This window comes from Prionailurus bengalensis, chromosome A3, assembly GCF_016509475.1.
Source record: "Prionailurus bengalensis isolate Pbe53 chromosome A3, Fcat_Pben_1.1_paternal_pri, whole genome shotgun sequence".
Lineage (NCBI taxonomy): Eukaryota > Metazoa > Chordata > Mammalia > Carnivora > Felidae > Prionailurus > Prionailurus bengalensis.
This window is the reverse complement of record NC_057354.1, coordinates 103,290,555-103,311,911: the sequence shown is the minus strand read 5'-3', so window position 1 is coordinate 103,311,911 and position 21,357 is coordinate 103,290,555. Positions and strand designations below refer to the sequence as shown.

The following is a 21,357-nucleotide window of genomic DNA, read 5'->3' as shown; positions in this document are numbered from 1 at the left end:
CAGGCACAGACCTCCTGACCAGTCTGGGCAGAACGCCAGCCTGGACCAGACGAAGTGGTCTCCCTCCCCAGGGCCCTGAGCTTTCGTCCACCGCAGCCCTCCTCGGTGGCCTCTTCTGAGAATCTGCACACCTCAGGGAAAGTCTTTCCCCGATCAGCTGACCAGTCACGCCACCCACTTCCCCACACCGGCTTTCCAGTCTTGTTTACCTCTCCCCACAAAGGCAAAGCCCTGTCCAGCCTGACCTGTGGGACTCTTGCAGATCTTAGACTTGGAACATTCTCCCCATTGCAGTGAGCCTCCTCTGCTTGTCTCAGTAATCTTTTGAATGGAGTCTCCCCAGACTTAAGTCCAGATTTATTTGACATTTAAATTTTTTAATTTATAAATGGAATTGATAGATGACCTAATATGGTCATTCAGAGGATAAAACAAGAGGAGACTAGAAAGAACAAAATAAGAAAGAAACAGGCACAAGCCAAAGGGCATGTCATAATGTGATCTGTAGAGTATCTGGCCTAAGGGGGACTCCTTTCCTGTATATACCGGTCTTTCCTGTTCTGGGAGCTTGGCCTTGAAGGAGAACATCACAGGACTTCTTGCTTATTGTCTTCCTCAAAGTTTGTTTAGTTCAGACAATGGTAAATTGTAAAGCAAAATCCGTGATAAAATCAGTATCATGATCATACAGTATTGGCTAAAGTAATATTTTCTGTGTTTTTATTAGCTTTAAATTATAGGAACTATATTTAGCAGTACTAATTTTAGAAATGTAGTAGAGGATTATTTTCGTTTTTATTTTAACTGCTTGTTACTGTTTAAAATGGTTTTCCTTAACTTTCTTTCACATATTTATAAGTTTGGCCCAAACTATGAAGACTCTAAGGCTAAGAAAGAACACGGTGAAATTTTCTTTATACAGGCACTTTACAAATACTCTGATCTTTGCCGTACTGGGTAAGCTATTTGATTTTTCTTGTTATAATAAGTTATTTCAGTATTGTGTGTTCCTTCAAAGGTGACTTTTTTTTGGTGTGTTTCAGCTTCTGTAGTATTTATGGTGTGGACGACTAAGACATTTAGAATTGCAAAATGTCAATCCGTAAGTATAATCTTCCTATTTAAACAGTTTTCATTTCTAATTATACTATTTTGGGTAATTTTGAGTACTTTAGTTTGTGTTTGTAAATAAAGGTAACTTTAGTGGAGATTGTCAGTTTAGTTTTTTTTTTGTTGTTTTTTAATATTCTTTTTTATTTTTATTTTTTATTTTTTTAAATTTTTTTATTTTTTTTTAACGTTTATTTATTTTTGAGACAGAGAGAGACAGAGCATGAACGGGGGAGGGTCAGAGAGAGGGAGACACAGAATCTGAAACAGGCTCCAGGCTCTGAGCTGTCAGCACAGAGCCCGACGCGGGGCTCGAACTCATGGACCGCGAGATCGTGACCTGAGCCAAAGTCGGCCATTCAACCGACTGAGCCACCCAGGCTCTTTTTTATTTTTTTAAATTTACATCCAAATTAGTTAGCATAGAGTGCAACAATGATTTCAGGAGTAGATTCCTTAGTGCCCCTTCCCCATTTAGCCCATCCCCCCTCCCACACTCCCTCCAGTAACCCTCTGTTTGTTCTCCATATTTATGAGTCTCTTCTGTTTTATCCCCCTCGCTGTTTTTATATTATTTTTGTTTCCCTTCCCTTATGTTCATCTGTTTTGTCTCTTAAAGTCCTCATATGAGTGAAGTCATATGATTTTTGTCTTTCTCTGACTGACTAATTTCACTTAGTATAATACCCTCCGGTTCCATCCACGTAGTTGCAAATGGCAAGATTTCATTCTTTTTGATTGCCGAGTAATACTCCATTGTGTGTGTATGTGTATATATATATATATATATATATATATATATATATATATACACACCACATCTTCTTTATCCATTCGTCCATCGATGGACATTTGGGCTGTTTCCCTACTTTGGCTATTGTCGATAGTGCTGCTATAAACATGGGGGTGCAACGTGTCCCTTCGAAACAGCGCACCTGTATCCCTTGGATAAATACCTACTAGTGCAATTGCTGGGTCATAGGGTAGTTCTATTTTTAGTTTTTTGAGGAACCTCCATACTGTTTTCCAGAGTGGCTGCACCAGCTTGCATTCCCATTTTGTCAATTTAGTTTTAATTATTTTACTAGAATTATGTGAACTTTTGCTTTCTTTAAATGAATCTGGAAAAGTTCCTCCTAAATCCACTTTTCCAGTTATGCTCTTTTCTCAACTTCCCTTCATATATACTGTATATATTTTTAAATGTTTATTTATTTTGAGAGCGAGAGATTATGCAAGCATGAGCAGGGGAGGAGCAGACAAAGGGGGACAGAGAAAATTGTAAGCAGGCTCTGCACTGTCAGCACAGCCTGACGTGGGGCTCGATCCCACAAACCGTGAGATCATGACCTGAGCCAAAATCAAGACTCAGACACTTAACAGACTGAGCCACTCAGTCACCCCCCCTTTATATATGTTGAAAAATAATTATCTTCCTTGTAATTTCAGGTAGCAGGAAATCTTTTTTGTCTTGCATACCATGAAATTGGGTTATTTTGTATCTAAATGGGACTATAAACCTTGAGTCTGACAGGTTTCTAGGATGGTATTATGAATATTCAGGAGGTACTTTGGGTGGGTTCTGTAGGCAGAAATACATTTCTTAGACTTAAAAAATTTTAAAGGCCCTCTTGGGAGCTTCTTGATCCAGAGCTAGTCTCGATGTTCTAAACAAACAATTACAAACAACCCTCTGAATATCCTGGACTTCTGCCTCAGGGATAATTTAGTGAGAGAAGAAACTGAACTTTCTGGAATTTCTTTTTTCTCCTCCCCTTACCTTAGTGTTTTCACTTGAGAGTTCTAAGTTTATCTTTGGGATTTTTGTTTTTGTTTTCTAAATCTTTCTGTTGACCCCAAGATTTTATGGAAAGGAGTATTTATGATGTTAAACAGCCATTTAGAAATGTTTGAAACAATATGTAATAAAATCTCCTGTCTTACTAAAAGCAAAATAACCTACTGGGAAAAATCCTACATTGCGATCTTCGCATCAGAAATTCTAATGTCATCAACGTCAAAAGTACCCATTGTCGGGGCGCCCGGGTGGCTCAGTCGGTTAAGGGTCCGACTTCAGCTTGGGTCATGATCTCGCGATCCGTGAGTTCGAGGCCCGTGTTGGGCTCTGTGCTGACAGCTCGGAGCCTAGAGCTTGTTTCGGATTCTGTGTCTCCCTCTCTCTCTGCCCCTCCCCCGTTCATGCTCTCTCTCTGTCTCAAAAATAAATAAACATTAAAAGAAAATTAAAAAAAAAAAAGTACCCATTGTCAACTTGCTTCTAACTTTCCTGTTAACTTGCCTCATGACTGTTCTCATCTAGAAAATAGATGAAATGACCTCTGAAACCCCTTTAAATTCAAATTCAAGATATAGCATTTCTTATTTTTATTTTCTTAAAAAAAATACGTGCTTATTTGGAAGACTCACTTCTCGGAAAGACTTCATTAGTGTTTGCCATTGTGCACTATTCGGGAAACCTATGTTGTTTATCAGAAGATTGACATTTCGTGTTTGAATTGTCACAGGATTGGATGGAACGTTGGGTTGATGATGCGTTCTGGAGCTTCCTTTTTTCGCTTATCCTTATTGTGATAATGTTTTTGTGGAGACCATCAGCAAACAACCAGAGGTACCTAACGTAGGAAAATTCAAGTTTGGCAAGCATTTGTGGGTAACTGCTACTGTGTTCAAATAGAAACACATTTATATAGAAACTGGAGAGGTAACCCTTGCTTTTAAAGGAGAATACAGTCAAGTAGGGAGACAGACGTAATGCAAGAAAGTGAAATAAGAGATGTATAAACTAGAAGTCCAGGGGTAAGACTGAAGATGGATGGGGAAAACTCCATGAAAAGGCAGCACTTATGTTACGCCTTAAGGAAAGGAGCAGAACAGTGAAAGACTGAGCCGGGAAAGAATGTACATTTTCTGAGGTAGTGGAGACAAACATGGCGTACTTTGGAGGTCACTGAGGCATGCGTTTTGGTGAATGCTACTTACACTGGAAGGGAATAAAGCTGGAAAGGAAGGATGGGACCAAAATCATAAGGAGCTTAAATGGTAAGTTCAGGTTGCACCGTTGACTGCGTGTGATGGGAAGCCCCCCCTTCCCTTGCCCCCTCCTCTTCCCCAGGGAAAGTACTATTTTTTTGTATGCCCTTCCAGGGAAAAATGAAAAAGTATATTACCCATGTGTGTGTTTCTTCCTCTGTTTTTAAAAGCGTACGATAATAATTATACATAGGTACTTCTATACATGTATTCACTGTTCTGCACCTTCTTGTCTGAGATCTATCTTTCCATATCAACCTGTATAGGTCTACCACATTTTTTTTTTTTTTATTTTTTTTTTTCAACGTTTATTTATTTTTGGGACAGCGAGAGATAGAGCATGAACGGGGGAGGGGCAGAGAGAGAGGGACACACAGAATCAGAAACAGGCTCCAGGCTCTGAGCCATCAGCCCAGAGCCCGACGCGGGGCTCGAACTCACGGACCGCGAGATCGTGACCTGGCTGAAGTCGGACGCTTAACCGACTGCGCCACCCAGGCGCCCCAACATTTTTTTTTTTTAAAGTAGGCTCCATGCCCAGTGTGGCTTGAACTCACGACCCTGGATCGAAAGTCGCATGCTCTACTGACTGAGCCAGCGAGGCACCCCAAGATCTACCACATTATTTTTAATGACTCTGTGGCATTTCATAATATGAATGTAGCATAATTTATGGAAGCAGTCCCTAATTTTTAGGCTCTTTGTTTCCAGGATTATTGTTATTATCACCAATGCTTTCTGAATGCTGTTGGACCTAGTAAATGTGGCTCAGTCAGTATGCTTTGTTTTCACCAGTCAGATTAGCAGTTTATCTTTTGTTAGGGGAGGAATTACCACGTAGTGGGCAAGGAGGGTAACCTGACATGGAAAAAAAATGTACAGAAAATTCCCTTCCCTGAACATTGTATGTTGCAGAACTGCTTTCCAGCAAGATCTTATCCAGTTATGCTTTTGTCAGCAGGGTTTGGGTGCTCCAGTTTCACTGTTTCATTGGTAGTAATCTTTCCTAATTTGAGAGTAAAATAATTAAATTTTTGTTATGTGAATTTATGAGAAATTGTAAAAATGTAGATATCTTTGTATGCAATGACACTGTTAGCTATAAACTGAAAACTGAACAGATTTAAATGCACTGATAACACTATTCCTTCTTGGTTTGGGTATAGATATGCCTTCATGCCATTAATAGATGATTCTGATGACGAAATTGAAGAATTCATGGTAACATCTGAGAATTTAAGTGAGTGATATGTTTTCTTATTAAATGACCATTGTATTGTACCTTTTACCTGTGAGGCGAAATCACATACACTGTTTTCTATTAAAATAATTTTCAAACTATATCTGCAAAAACCTCTATTATGGTAGATAATCACAAAAGAAAAGTCAGTAATGAAAATGAATTTTTCTTTTTTTTTTTTTTTTTTTAATTTTTTTAATGTTTATTTATTTTTAAGAGACAGAGCATGAGCGGGGTAGGGGCAAAGAGAGAGGGAGACACAGAATCTGAAGCAGGCTCCAGGCTCTGAGCTGTCGGCACAGAGCCCAATTCGGGGCTCAAACCCACGAACCACAAGGTAATGACCTGAGCCGAGGTCGGACGCTTAACCGACTGAGCCACCAAGGCACCCCAGTAGTGAAATTTTCAAGATTGTTAGTGCAGTGTGAGCTTTTGATACTTATTTGCTCTTAAGGCCTTAAGTATTAAAGTAAGTAAACTTTTTCACACTAATAACTTAGTTTATATTGTGCTTAGCTCCTAATAATCTTCTTAATGATAATTGCTGAATTTCCTTCAATCACCTCTTCTTGCTCTTGAGAAATATACAGATCTGTTAATTCCTGGTCATGCCCAAAGCATTTCTAGTTATAGTTTTAGTGCTACTTTCATCTTTCAATTAATTTCTCCATAGCATTTTATCATTTTATTAATTTTACCATAATACTTTAATCATTTGTTGAGGCAACATCAACACATAATTCAGTTGCTGAGAATAAGTATAGAGATGTAACGTTTACGAGTTAACAGCTCTCAATATTATGAAGCAGTCAGTTCCACAAATTGATCAATAGAATCTGTACAATCCCAATCATAATTCTAACTGATCTAAAAAAAAAGAAAATACAAATGGTTAAAATGATTTTATAATGTATATGGAAAAAGCATAGGACCTAGAAGAGTCAAAACATTCTTGTAGTTAAACATGGACAAATCTGGAAAACATTATGCTAAGTGAAAGAAGCCAGTCATAAACATCACAAATTTTATGATTCCATTTATATGAAAAATCTACAAGGGGCTCCTGGGTGGCTCAGTCGGTTAAGCGTCTGACTTCGGCTCAGGTCATGATCTCACAGCTTGTGAGTTCGAGCCCCGTGTCGGGCTCTGTGCTGACAGCTCAGAGCCTGGAGCCTGGTTTGGATTCTGTGTCTCCCTCTCTCTCTGCCCCTAACCCACTTGCACTCTGTCTCTCTCTCTCTCAAAAATAAACAAACATTAAAAAAAATTTATGGGTGGGTGATGAGCATTGAGGAGAGCACCTTTTGGGATGAGCACTGGGTGTTGTATGGAAACCAATTTGACAATAAACTTCATATATTTAAATAAATAAATAGATAAATAAATAAATAAATTTTAAAAATAAATTAAAAAAAAAGAAATCTGATGTTCAAATCCCAGGTTCTTTGATTTTGAATTTTTTTCTCTCCCTCTCTCTCTCAAAATAAATAAATAAACTTAAAATAAATTTAAAAAAATTTATATGAAAAATCCACAAAAGGTAAGTCCATAGAGACAGAAAATATATTGGTGATTGCCAGGGGTTGGTGGAAGGCATCAGTAGGGAGTGACTACTGATGGGTATGGGGTTTCTTTTTAGGGTGATGAAAATTTGAAATTAGTGGTGATGGTTGTACAGTTCCGTGGCTATACTGGAATTCACTGAGCTGTACGCTTCAAAGTGGTGCATTTTATAGTGTGGGAATTATATCTCAATAAAATAAAATTAATGGGCTTACACTAATTTCAAGACATAAAAATTTCATGGGGTGCCTGAGTGGTTTAGTCGGGTAAGCCTCCAACTCTTGATCTCACCTCAGGTCATAATCTCACGGTTCCTGAGTTCGAGCCCCACATTGGGCTCCCTGCTGTCAGTGCAGAGCCCACTTTGGATCCTCTGTCCCCCTCTCTCTGCCCCTCCCCTATTCACACACACATGTGCGCGCTCTCTCTCTCTCTCTCCAAATAAATAAGTAAACATTAAAAAAAAAAATTAGTTCTTAAAAAGTTAAAAATATACCTGCCGTCCAACCCAGCCATTCCACACCAAGGTATTTACCCAGAAGAAATGATAGAAATGAAAGCAGATGTTCACAAAAAGACACTAATGTACATTATTATTTTCAGCAACTTTATTTTTTTTAAGTTTATTTATTTATTTGGAGAGAGAGAGAGTGTGTGAGCAGGGGAGGGGCAGAGAGAGAGAGAGAATCCCAAGCAGGCTCCACACTGTCAGTGCAGAGCCCAATGTCGGGCTCAAACTCACAAACCGTTAGATCATGACTTGAGCCAAAACCAAGAATCAGACATTTTACTGAGCCACCCAAGCACCCCAGCGGCTTTATTCTTAATAGTTTAAAACTGGATGTAACCTAAAGTCCGTCAACAGATGAACAAAGTATTTGTGGTATACCCACACAGCCAACTACTGTTCAGTAATCAAAAGTAGCCAACACTCTACAACATAAATAAATTTCAAAACCTTTATGTTGAGTGAAAGTAATCAAATCCAAAAGATGATAGACTCCATGGATTATGGTTCTATATATGAAGTTCTAGAACAGGCAGTACTAAGCTATGGTGATTATGTCAGTCAGAACAATGGTTGCTTCTGGTGGGAGTAGGATTGACCAGAAAGGGATTTAAAGAACCTTCTGTGATGATGGAAATGTTAAGTGTCTCGATTTAGACTATACACTTAAAACTTGTGTATTATATAGGGGTACCTGGGTGGCTCAGTTGGTTAAGTGTCCGACTTCAGCTCGGGTCCTGATCTCGTGGTCCATGGGTTCAAGGCCCGCGTTGGGCTCTGTGCTGACAGCTCAGAGGCTGGAGCCTGCTTTGGATTCTGTGTCTCCCTCTCTCTCTCTGCCCCTCCCCTGCTCACACCCTCAAAAATAAATAAACATTAAATTTGTGTATTATATATATTGTACTTAAGTTTTAAAAATCAGTGTTTGCCCTTTTAAAAGAATAGATCTCAAATGTTAGGATTTTAAATGCCCCATGGAAATATTTTTTGATCAAGGTACCTCATTTTCACTCATTATATCAACTTAATATATCATATATGTCATAATATATCAATTGTCCATGTCTATGGAGAAGCACTATTTGCAAATTATTATAATAACAATAGTACAATATTGTAATTATACAATATTACAAAGTGAATACTTATGGGACATAGATTAAGTGTCAGGCACCTTATATATGCTAACTTGTTTAATGCTCGTGAGAACCCTATGAAGTAGCTATCAGTATTATCCCATTGTGTTGCTGGGGACACTGAGTTGCAGAAAGGCGATTGCTTTGCCCAGGGTTGTCCAGGGAGAGCCAGAATCCTGGGTGAGGCAGTCTGGTTCCAGTACTCATGCTCTCAACCTCTGCTGTGCTGAAACTGCTCACAGAAAGGAGAGCCTTGGTCCAATAGGAAAGGAGAAAACCCTTCTCTTTCCTATTTTATACCATAGGCACATTCCAAAATGTATGTGTCAGCGAGGAAAAGGCATAGACAAAGATGTGATTTATTCCTAAATATGATACTGCAAATCATAGATTTTTAAATCCATAAACTTTAAAATATATTGAAACTAAGGAAATACGTGTATATGTTTGTATGTTTGCTTGTTTGTTTAAACTCCTCTAAAATGGGAATTCAAACTAGCATCTTAAAAACCTGGTTGTTACTGCAAACATTTGAGAAATCTATTGATTTTTGCCATCCCTCCTACATTTCCAAGTGGTATGTTAAAGCCAGCCCCCTGCCCGAAGCTTCCACTGTTACCTCTCCTTTAAGGAACGCCTGGGTGGCTTAGTTGGTTAAGCGTCCAACTTTGGCTCGGGTCGTAATCTCATGGCTTGTGAGTTTGAGCCCCATGTTGGGCTCTGTGCTGACTGCTTGGAGCCTAGAGCCTGCTATGGATTCTGTGTCTCCCTCTCTCTCTGCCCCTTCCTGCTCACACTCTGTCTCTGTCTCTGTCTCTCTCTCTCTCTCTCAAAAATAAACATTAAAAAAATAAGAATAAATATATATAGTAAATATATAATTAATATTTATAAATCTATATAGATATATATGTGTAGATATAAATCTTTGTTGAGTTATTAAACATGAAGGAAAATAATATTTTATAATTTTAGATATTTATCTCTATCATGTTTCTCGTAGCTGAAGGAATAAAATTAAGAGTCTCAAAAACGGTTTCCAATGGAACAGCTAAACCTGCTACTTCTGATAATTTTGTGAGTATAGTATATATTTAATAGAGTCTGTGTCACATTCATTGACCGTCAGGAAAACATTTTCTACCTTAGTATGAAAGCTTTTTGTATGAAAATCAGTTTTACCAATTAGTGATAGTAGTTAAGTCTGATGATTGTAACTACTGTAGATCTTTGCTTCTCAAATGCTGTTCTTGGACCAGAAGCATGAGCGTCACCTGGGAACTTGCTAGAAATGTAGTCTCGGGCCCACCTCAGACCTACTGAATCTGAATCTACTTTTTAACAGGATCCCATAGATGACTCATATGTACATTAAAGATCGAGAAGCTTTGTTATAGTAGAAGCTTGTTAATTGTTCAGCATTTTGAAGTGATTTTTGAAGCCATTTCAGATAACATTTGGTATCTATTAGGAAAGGATTTTATGTGTTGCCTGTGTAGTTGACAAAATTAGCATTTTTTATATAAAGCTGGAAGCTTGAATAAAATGGTTAAATAGAGGGTAGAGATGAGTTTTTAAATATTTTATGCATATTAAGCAAAGTGGAAATGCCTCTCACAGTTTTCTATTCTGCTTTCTTATAATTGTATATGTTGTGATTAATAGAATATAAAAATTTATGTGTGCTTGTAAGTTCTGACAGAACAGATGATATATGAGAATAGGTTAGGTTAATCTGTTCAGTAAATCTTTTCATTTTTTTGTTAATCAATAATTCTGTAAAATGTGTTCTTTGAGTAGTTTTATGGTGATTTAAACTTTAGAAAAATTACAACAGTTTTAATTATCTGGTGTTAGAGCTATTGAACTTCAAATTTTTAAAGATCTTTTCCTTTTATTTTAGGGATATACAGTATATCCCACTTTATTTTAAAACTCAGTGCTTACCAAAACATCAAAGGAATACTTTTTCATTTCCCAAAATTAAGTGCAGTCAGCTCTTGATCAGAAGCCTTATCTCATGAGAATTGGGGTTCCTGTTAATACTGGCTCAGCTGCTTTGTCTGTCTAGGTGAGCAAGATGTAACTGACACTTGAGTATTCCATGTAGCCGGGTAGATCACAAAGAAACATTTTTATTTATTTTATAGTATAAATCAAAATATTCAGTATACCTTTTATTTTTCTTTGTCCCAATGAGATAACTATAAGCAAGCATCTATTAAAAAACAGATTCCCGGGGCGCCTGGGTGGCGCAGTCGGTTAAGCGTCTGACTTCAGCCAGGTCACGATCTCGCAGTCCGTGAGTTCGAGCCCCGCGTCAGGCTCTGGGCTGATGGCTCGGAGCCTGGAGCCTGTTTCCGATTCTGTGTCTCCCTCTCTCTCTGCCCCTCCCCCATTCATGCTCTGTCTCTCTCTGTCCCAAAAATAAATAAACGGGAAAAAAAATTAAAAAAAAAAAAAAAACAGATTCCCCAACTGACCTGTTTTCCTTCTCTTGTCTCCTGCAGAGAGATGAGTGTAAATACAAGCATAGAAATAAATAGGCTTTTGTAAAATTAGAGTATTTGCACTGTCATCTTTTTCGGTTGAAAAATTATAAACTCATGATATAAAAACTTGAACAAATTAGGAGACAGGCATAATGACTGCTGGGAGCAAAAAACCAATACAAATCAATATTCTTGCTATTTTCTCATTAATCGACTCTGTGTTTCTACTGTTTTTTCAGGGTAAAAAAAAAACACCAAAATCAACACCTGTGCATCTAATGTAAAGAAAACCAAGAAGTAAAAAATTCTGAAATCCAAGTTTTTGTTTGTTTGCCTGTTTAAGAGCATACTGGCATAATTTCTGTGTGGCATAAGTGCCAAGTTCTTAGGATATGTAGAAATGAAAAGAATCATGCATTTGAATTTAAATGCTTACATTTTATATACATTATATTTTACAATTCTTTCAGGTCATACTAAGCAAATGCTGATATATAAATATTTATTTCTACAGGATGAAGATTTGAAGTGGGTGGAAGAAAATATTCCCTCTTCATTCACAGATGTGTAAATATCTTTTGTTAAAGTTTGGGTCTAAAATTTAGTATATCGTATAAAGAGATAACTTTCATGTTCCGTCATGTGCTTTTCGAACCTCGTACCTCCATATGTTTTGATAGGCCCCCATCACTAGTGAATGACTAATGTCATGTCAGACTACAAGGAGAACACAGCCCTGCCTTGGTCTTTCCTTCTTCATTTTTCACTGTACAACAACCACGTGAATGCTTGTGGCCTATAACCAACTCCAGCCCTTTCTGATCTAAGTTTTTCAGGATTAGAATCACTTTATCTTGTTTCAACTTTCTATTATAAAAAAGTTGAAGCATATGTAAAACTTTTTTATTTTTTAAACACATGGAACCCCAATACCATGTATGGTGGGGAAGCTTTTGGAGGAAAAACATGAGCTTCGGCAAAGTATAGACCAAGCCCCTCGGGAACTTTGAGCTAATCAGGATCAATGTTCTGTTTGACGCAACGTTCTGTTTGATAAGGTGAAGCAAGAACTCCACGTAGCTGTTTCCACAACAGAAACCAGCAGGATAGGCAGAGAGGATAACATTTTCATATACTGTTCTTTCCTTTCCCTGCTCCCATTTACTTCCATGTAGACAGTTTCTGTTTAGTATGAAATTCTGCTTGCCTATCTTAGGACAATTTGAACAGATTATCACTTTTCCTTATCTCTGATCAGCCATAAAGGACAGCTTAGTGGAGTTCACCTCCCTCTTCAATGCACTGAATACATCTTACCAAGTTTTCAACAATCATTAACCTCACGGAGGAAGCATTTTTGAAATTGCTAGTGTTTACCTCCAAACAGTGCTGAGCATCCAACGACTGTCTTCTGGGTCTCTCAGGTTCTGGTTCAAGTTTCCCCGAAAGCAGTCCTCTCCCCTGGATTTTCCTTGATAGTATTATTCCAGACAGTCTAACGTGGCCCCTTTATCACACCTAGTTAGTCTCTTGCTTCTCTTTCTTCTGCCTTCACCATAGACTGCTCTGTAAGTGGCGTTCTCTGGAGTCTCACAGGGAGGGGACTTGCATGTGGTAGCTCTGGCGTAGACTTTCCCTTCAGGCTCGCTCTCTGTCTGTGAGGGAGATCTACCACACGGTGGGGCTCTACTCTCGGCTTTTCTTTTTTATCTGTGTTTTCTTTCCCAAGCAAAGGCTGTATTGTAGAACTCTCTCTAGCACCCCCCACCCCCAGTAGGCACCCCATCAGTGGTAATGATGGTATGGGAATTAAGCAAGTACTTGATTCCATAAATACCTTTCCTAATATGTTTCCGTATCCCTCTATTTAAAAAAATTTTTTAGGGGCGCCTGGGTGGCGCAGTCGGTTAAGCGTCCGACTTCAGCCAGGTCACGATCTCGTGGTCCGTGAGTTCGAGCCCCGCGTCGGGCTCTGGGCTGATGGCTCAGAGCCTGGAGCCTGTTTCCGATTCTGTGTCTCCCTCTCTCTCTGCCCCTCCCCCGTTCATGCTCTGTCTCTCTCTGTCCCAAAAAAATAAATAAACGTTGAAAAAAAAAATTTTTTTTTTTAAATTTTTTTAATCTTTATTTTTGAGAGAGAGACAGACAAGAATGAGAGCAGGGGAGGAACAGAGAAAGACAGAGACACAGACTCTGAAACAGGTTCCAGGCTCTGAGCTGTCAGCATAGAGCCTGACACAGTGCTTGAACTCAAGATCTGCGAGTTCATGACCTGAGCCAAAGTTGGATGCTTAACCGACTGATCCACCTAGGTGCCCCTCTCTTTATTTTATTCATTTATTTATTTATTTAGTTAGTTAGTTAGTTAGGTTTTTTTAATTTAATTTTTAATTTTTTTTAATTTACGTCCAAATTAGTTAGCATATAGTACAACAGTGATTTCAGGAGTAGATTCCTCAGTGCCCCTTACCCATTTAGCCCATCCTCCCTCCCACAACCCCTCCAGTAAGCCTCTGTTTGTTCTCTGTATTTATGAGTCTCTTCTGTCTTGTCCCCTTCCTGTTTTTATATTATTTTTGTTTCCCATCCCTTATGTTCATCTGTTTTGTATCTTAAAGTCCTCTTAGGAGTGAAGTCGTATGATTTTTGTCTTTCTCTGACTGACTAATTTCACTTAGCATAATACCCTCCAGTTCCAGCCATGTAGTTGTAAATGGCAAAGTTTCATTCTTTTTGACTTCTGAGTAATACTCTATTGTGTGTGTGTGTGTATATATATATATATATATATATATATATATACACCACATCTTCTTTATGCATTCATCCGTCGATGGACATTTGGGCTCTTTCCGTACTTTGGCTATTGTTGATAGTGCTGCCATAAACAGGGGGGTGCATGTGTCCCTTCGAAACAGCACACCTGTATCCCATGGATAAATGGCTAGTAGTGCAATTGCTGGGTCATAGGGTTCTGTTTATTTTAATATACTGTATATATTTAAGGTGTACATGACCATGTATACATATGGACACTGAAATGATTTGATATACATATGGACACTGAAATGATTACTATAGTCAAGCTTATTCATCCCTCTTAAGTTCTCACAGGACAGAGCCTGATGCGGGGCTTGAACTCACGAACTGTGAGATCATGACCTAAGCAAAGTCAGATGCTTAACCGACTGAGCCACCCAGGTGCCCCTTAACTGAAATTTTTTGAAGTATAGCACACATTCTGGAAAGTACAGAATCCTAAGCTCAATAAATTTGCAATATGAACACACTCATGTAACTAGTACCCAGATAAAAAATAAATAAAACATCACTAGTGTCCTAAAAACCCCTTTATTTTCCTCCTAAATCACAATTCCACTTTTTGAAGGGTGCTACTGTCCTGATGTCTGTAACTGTCAATTATTTGTGTCAGATTTAAAAAATTCATCCCTCAGTAATCCGTTCAGCTTCTTTGCTGTGTAGTATTCCATTGTGTGGATACACTACAGTTTACCCATTTGGTTATTTTCAGGTTGGGGGCTATTAAGAACAGTATGAAAATCCCTCTTTGTGTGCGTTGGTGAGCTTCGGTGTTTACTTCTGTCAGCCGTGTCCATCCAGGAATGAGAATTTACAGATCACAGGGATATGCCTGTACTCAGCCTTCATACATACACTAGCCTGTTAATAACATTGTTACCTGTTTTTGTTTCAGAGCTCTTCCAGTGTTAGTGGATTCAGATGAGGTAAAATACATTTTTTGCTTATTTTCTTGGTGCTGTTATTTTCACAAAGTAGAAATATATTTCAGAAAGAAATTCTGAAAGTTACTTTGTAAAACAATTACAAATCGAGCAGCCTGGAAGACTGCACTGATTTGTCAATGAAACCTAAAGGAGCTAGATCCTCATTTAAAACAGGAGCAAGATAAGTGCTTGTTGGTATAAAGGGAGGGAGAATTGTTTCATGAGATTTTGAGTCTGTGATTTTCTAACATCTTCTGTGTGGGTAAAGAGTTTAGAATACTTTAAGGTGGCAGTTTGTCTAAATTAATTTCTTCTACTTGGGATATTTTGCTAAGGTATTAGAGTTTCTACTCATTCTCATTTACTAAGCAGGAAATTTGAATCGAGGTTGTGGATTTGGGAAGGTTTGGAGGAGAAAATTGAGTTCTAAATCGTCTGGACATTGAAGGGTGGCCCAAAACAGGAAGAAGTCTGAGTAGTAGGAATTAGAGGATGGATATTGGGAACTCTAACTTATGGGCAGGCACAGTAAGGGAGGAAGTTAGTGGTAACTGAGGCGTAATTCAGGTGGTGGCTATAGAGCAGGAGAGCAGCTGCTGCTCTGTTCACTGAAGGCAAATGACTTTGGCCGTGGCACGTTGATCTGGCAGTAGCGGGAAGTTTTGAGGGGGCTGCCGTAGACATGCACCTGGCTACAAAGCAATTGAACTTCAGGATTTAGAATTCTACAGAAAGAGACATGATGGAGAATTACTTTGTAAAGGGCACTTAGAGTAATCATTTGGTGAATAGTTGTATAATTTCAAAATACATGAACTGTGTAAAGCGAGGCAAATCCATCCGTGGATGAACCATGCCTGAGAAAAACACGTGAGCCCCATCTCTGCCTCTCACTGGTAACTCTGAAATTGAAACATTTTCCAGCTAGCAGGATGTTAAAGTTTTCCGAACTTGTCAACAGATATTGGCCACACATCACTAGAAGTGTAGATTATCCAGTGTTTATTTTCTGAATCTACTGTTTCTATGTATATCGTGAAATATACGCAGTTCCCCACAAAATTGTGACTGTGAAAGATTAGAGAATTTTGTTATGTTCTGGAAGTAGCATCAACATTTGGAAGTATGTCATCTTTTTTTTTTTTTTTAAAGGAAATCATGACCAGATCTGAAATGGCAGAAAAAATGTTCTCTTCAGAAAAGATAATGTGATTGGAACCCATATAAATGAAACCCAGTTAACGGTGAAGGACTTCCTCAAGACTGAAAGAGAGCTTTGTTTTGATCTAGTGCAACAAGTTTTTATTGCATTATCTTGGAAATCTATGTATTAAAATTAAGAATTCAGGTGGTAGGAGGGTTCTCCACCCCTTTTAAGCTACTTTAAATGTCAGCTTAATGTCCACCAAATTGCCTGGATTTGGAAATAATCTAAGAGAAGTATTATGATAAAGAAATATGCCCGAATGCTCTTAGCTAAAAGGAGGCAGGGATGTGGATTTGGGCTTTCTCTTTTCTCTGGAAAATATGACAATTCCAGATTTAAAAATATTTTTTACGTGAACACTTCTATTCTTCCACTCACTAACCTTTGAGGTAGAGGATGTGATTCTTCTGAAGTGTGGTAAAGCAGCATCTCCATCTCTTAGGTTTCTAGTTACTAGATGCAATAATAATATTCTTTGACTTTTATATGGAAGTGATTTGATATCAAGTAAAACTTGATTAACCGTAGAACATAAGCATGGTTATAGGGTTAGTTTTGGGGTGTGTGTGTGTGTGTGTGTGTGTGTCTGTGTGTGTACACACATATGGGTCTGCACAAGGTCCTTGTTTGTAAATATCACCATGCACATCAAATCACAGAGGTAGGTCCTCTCTAAGCTCAGGGGAACAGAAGTACACAGGAATAAGGTCTTGAAGGTCACTTCCAAGGATTTGCCCTCCCACTATCCCCTCATTCAGGCCACGTGTTCACGTGCTGCTGCTGAATCTGTGTGGGGCAGGTGGTAATCACGTGGCCAGATGGGGAGCACTTTCTCCCCGGCAAGCTGGCAGATTCGTTACCAGTGAGCCTTATAGACCCTAGAACATCCTTTACATAATCTTGGTTTATTTGATTTTATAATAAAACATGTATTTGTCTGTACAGTACATCACTATTAATCTTGTAATTAATTTCTTGACCTTCAACCATGTTTTATACATCATTTTGTTACATATTATATATGTAATGTATGATTTGAAATTTTTTAATATTTTTTTTTAATGCAGAACATTCTAAACTTGAAAGGTAGTTGAATGTAGTATGATGGAAATGTGAATGTTTTGCTGCTTTCATGACCAAAGATACAGGGCTCGTGGACATGTAGGATAGGAATTAAAGTTAGAATTTTGCATATCTTTCTTTGAAGGAGTTCTAACCTTGGGAATTGAGAATGGCTTCAGAAGAGTTTGAGAAGCACTTAAAGTCTTAACCAGTACAAACACTTAAATATGACCTTTATTATTTTTTTCATTATGAAGCCACAAAATTGTCCTTTCAAAAGCCTACTTTTTCAATTCACTTCTCATTTATTCATTTCATAGGGATTAGTAAGAAAGATCGCTAGTAGTAATATCTATTGAAAGATACTTTCAGATTTATTTTCCATAGGGAACACTGAACAGTTTGGGACATGCTTCCTAGGAAAAGAGTGGCTAACAGTGTGAGTTCCATTCCTTTTTTCTGTTTTTGACACGATAATGGGCCCCTACCTACTACATTTCCCAGCATTTGTGTCCATTCTGGTTTTGCTGTGTTTTACCCGGGCCCAGTTGTTGCAGGGCTGGAGGCGACCCTGCCTTCTAGGTCCTGCTTTTATCTACCACTCCCATTGTTAGAGGCAGACCCCCAACTCCTCAGATAGCTCCAGGTGAATTTTGAAATGCAGAGTCCTGGGCTTCCAGCCAGTAGGAGCTACAAATGTAGCGGAGCAGGAGTGGGGCATCGATGTGAAGTGTGTTAATAAGGGAGACTGCCTCTGGCATAACCTCAGTAGTGCGTACGAAAACACTGCTTTCAGCTATAGGCTGAAATGCAAACTTTTTTCATCTTCTAGAGAAAGCAGGATTCCCTCCTGACAACCTTATCAGAAATGTTTTTCAAAGGGCATATTCTCTGTCACTTTCAGTGACAATTGTGGCACCAGTTGGTGTTTATAATGACCTGAATTGAGTATTCCTACGGAGGGCCCTCTTAGCCCCCCCAACCCCCGTAAACAGAAGGGGGTGTCCTCAGGCTACAGCTGTGGTTCGTACGAAGGGCACTGGGGAGAAGTTATAACCAGGGCCATCGTACAGCTCGTCACCCCGCTTCTGCAACAAGTGGTCAGGAACTGGTCCTCAAAGCTTTTGAGGCTATCAGACCAGTTTATTCTTGGGGAGCCAACCAGATGAAAGGATCTGAGGGTGATTCCAGTTTTATGTGTTCCTAGACAAAATGCTTACATGTTCTAATGCAACTCATGTTAGATTTATACAATGTGTGAAATCTGCGTCAAAGGGAATTTTCATGATTTGAGTTAGATTAGGATTTAATTATCTGCTTTAAAGGACAGTATATTTATTTCAAAAATAAGGAAAAATAAATGAATGTATGAATTTTTTAAGCCTGAGAGATGATGTTCCCTTACTTTTCCTGTAAAGAAAATAATTTTTAAATCTTCCGTATCCTATAGAGAAAACCAACTTTTCCTCTGTGATACAGTACATTATGTTTGCACTACCATAATGTCAGGACTGAGAGTATGAAAAATGTACACATAAGACTGATTTTTGTATCTTTTTTTAAAAGGGGGTTTCAGGTGCCCAACTGGCTCAGTCAGTAAACATGCGGCTCTTTATCTTGGGGTCGTGAGTTCGAGCCCCACGATGGGGGCAGAGTTTCTTTTAAAAATAAATAAAAGGGGTTTGAGTCTATTGCACTAAGCTTTACAAGCTATACATGACTAACTTAAAGGGGAGAACTGTTGTGCTAGATTTAAAACTCACTAGTTTTTTTGGTACTTGTGTCTCTGTAGGGTCAACAGCGTGCACCGAGCAATAGAGCACACCAAGCCTTATACTTACAAAGAGAAGTTTAACATACTAGGTAAAGTTCTAAACATATCAAATGTATATAAGTGACAAAAATAGGATTTTAAGCAAATGTACAGTATATACAGAAGCTCAGTACTTCATTAAGAAACTAGGGAAACGTGTATTTGAGGAGAAAATTTAGGGGTTTGAAAAGTTATATTTTTCTATTTAAAAGGGTTAAATTATTGTATAATTTGGAAGAAGTTGCTTTGAATGTAGGACAAAACTGTTTCAAAGATTTTTGTTTTAAAAAGTTGATGTATTTTTGTGCCTTAATATTTGTTCTGACTTTTAATAAAATGCTTTCTGAAATTCTAGATGATTGATTCTAATATCTATTACTGCCAGATTATATATATAAATCTTCAGGAAATATAGGCCCAAACAGATGGCAGGGCATAAACAAAGTCTTAAAAAAAGGAGAGACAACTAATTAACAAACATGGAAAAGCGTTCAGCCTCAGAAGTGATCAGAGGAATGCAAAGTGAAAGGGTAAATTTTTAAATTAACAAGTCTGTACTAATGTATTTATAAAACCTGTTTCAGCTTTCAAAGTCTGATGAACACACTCATTAATGATAGTAATGGAATTGATTCAGTCTTTGTGAAGAGAAGGGTATAACCTTTGAATGCTGCCGATTCTGGTGATATTTTTAAAAATTCAAATTATAGGGGTGCCTGGGTGGCTCAGTCAGTTGAGCATCCGACTTCGGCTCAGGTCATGATCTCACAATTCATTGAGTTCGAGCCCCGCATCGGGCTCTGTGCTGACAGTTCAGAGTCTGGAGCCCACTTTGGATTCTGTGTGTTCCTGTCTCTCTGCCCCTCTCCTGCTCACATTCTGTCTCTCAAAAATGAATAAATAAAAAAAAATTTTAATAAAAATAATAAAAATTCAAATTATAGAATAAGACTTCTGCACAAAAATGTTTATTATAGCATTATTTTTTTATTCAACATTTCAGAAGGTTAAGACAAAAAGAAGTTTATTTCTTGGCCATGCAACATGGGCCTAGAGGTGGGTGGGGTAACCTTCCTCCACACATCCCCCTCAGGGACCCAAAGTTTATTTCTGCCTTGTGAGCCCTCCAGCTCCTAGGGCCTGTCATCTGTATGCAGCCAGCAGGAAAAAGGACAGCCTGGGAAGTTTTGGGGGGCGAAACCCAGAAGTGTTGCTCGTCACTTTGGCGAACAGTCACATGCCCACACAAACTGCCTGCCCGCTACTCTGTGAAGGAGAGGATGGCTTTGGGTGGACAGCTGATGGCTTCTGCCACAGATTATTTGGGAGCAGTGGAGAGGGAAGACAAAAGCTGCCTATTTTCTAATGTAAACACATGGAGAGATATGTAAAAAACGGTGGTCCACAAGTAGGTTATACGATGTCAAAAAATCTAGAAGCAAGCATGGTCTCAGATCATAGCTTAATCCATTAATAAATAAAATCCATCCTGCCCCAAGTAAATGGAACGTGGAGAATATTCTTGGAAATTCTCCCAGCCTTGGGGGCGGCCAAGATGAGTATTCCCCCCCAAGGAAAAGCAGGCCTGTTGTAATAACAGTGCTGACGGTTTAGGGAAGGCCGGGAATGCTCACGCAGTGGCAGTGGCGGGTTCTGTTAACCGTGTGGTCTCAGTAGCCATGAGGTAGGTCTAGCCAGTGAGTTTATAGAGGTGAAAACAGACTCAGCACGGCCAAATAACTTGCCCAAAGTCACCCTGCTCGCAAATGGAAGGCTAGTATTAACACTGGTGGGAAGCATCCTCGAAGGGTTTCCACAAAGTCCTGGGCCGGAAGGAGGTACATGTTTGCTTGTTAGGGGATTGAGGTCCGGAATCTAAAGTGCCTGGTGCTCAGGCCTTCTCTCTCTCTCTCTCTCTCTCTCCCCGCAAAGAGAGAGAGAGCTTCACGATACAGCGAAGTTACACAGAATGCATCAGAGGTTGTCAGAGGTGCTACTGAGAGACAGCCAGCTGAAATAAACCCCCCCACATGGAATTGAAATTCTAAGATGCGTTTGTGTGTGTTCAAGTTTCCCAGGGAAAGTTATGCCCCTTCAGTGATAGTGGATTTGCAGCTAAATTCCCATTAACATAAGCTCGTATGGTACTCAATTCAGACACAAATAATGTTGACACTTCCTTTAAGTCATTGTGGAAAAGTAGTAAACTGCAATGGAAGTCTATGTACAGAGAAACTTTTAAAAGCTACCCAGCAGATGGTGCCAAAGTAATATCTCTGAGGAGTTCTGGTCTGGAATTCTTGCCTTTACAATTATTTTCTTTGATTAACTTACCAAATGCCATTAAACAAATTTAGAGATGAAACAAGAAACTTTTAAAAAATCCAGTAAGGGTTTCCCTTCCATAGATTGTGCCTTTCAGAAATGCT

At 38.7% G+C, this 21,357-nt stretch overlaps 1 protein-coding gene across 2 annotated transcripts in view; it reads left to right on the top strand.

The window, feature by feature from the left end:
• TMEM87B (transmembrane protein 87B) overlaps positions 1-19,282 on the top strand; it is a 51,601-nt gene extending 32,319 nt beyond the window's left edge. For both annotated transcript variants that reach the window (XM_043603998.1, XM_043603997.1), the window contains exons 12-19: positions 849-957; positions 1,044-1,102; positions 3,636-3,739; positions 5,328-5,401; positions 9,612-9,685; positions 11,615-11,667; positions 14,816-14,846; positions 15,999-19,282. In XM_043603998.1, coding sequence (XP_043459933.1) covers positions 849-957; positions 1,044-1,102; positions 3,636-3,739; positions 5,328-5,401; positions 9,612-9,685; positions 11,615-11,667; positions 14,816-14,846; positions 15,999-16,058 — 564 coding nt within the window. In that variant the 3' untranslated portion in view covers positions 16,059-19,282. The remainder of the gene's footprint in view (positions 1-848; positions 958-1,043; positions 1,103-3,635; positions 3,740-5,327; positions 5,402-9,611; positions 9,686-11,614; positions 11,668-14,815; positions 14,847-15,998) is intronic.
• Positions 19,283-21,357: the final 2,075 nt, after the last annotated feature.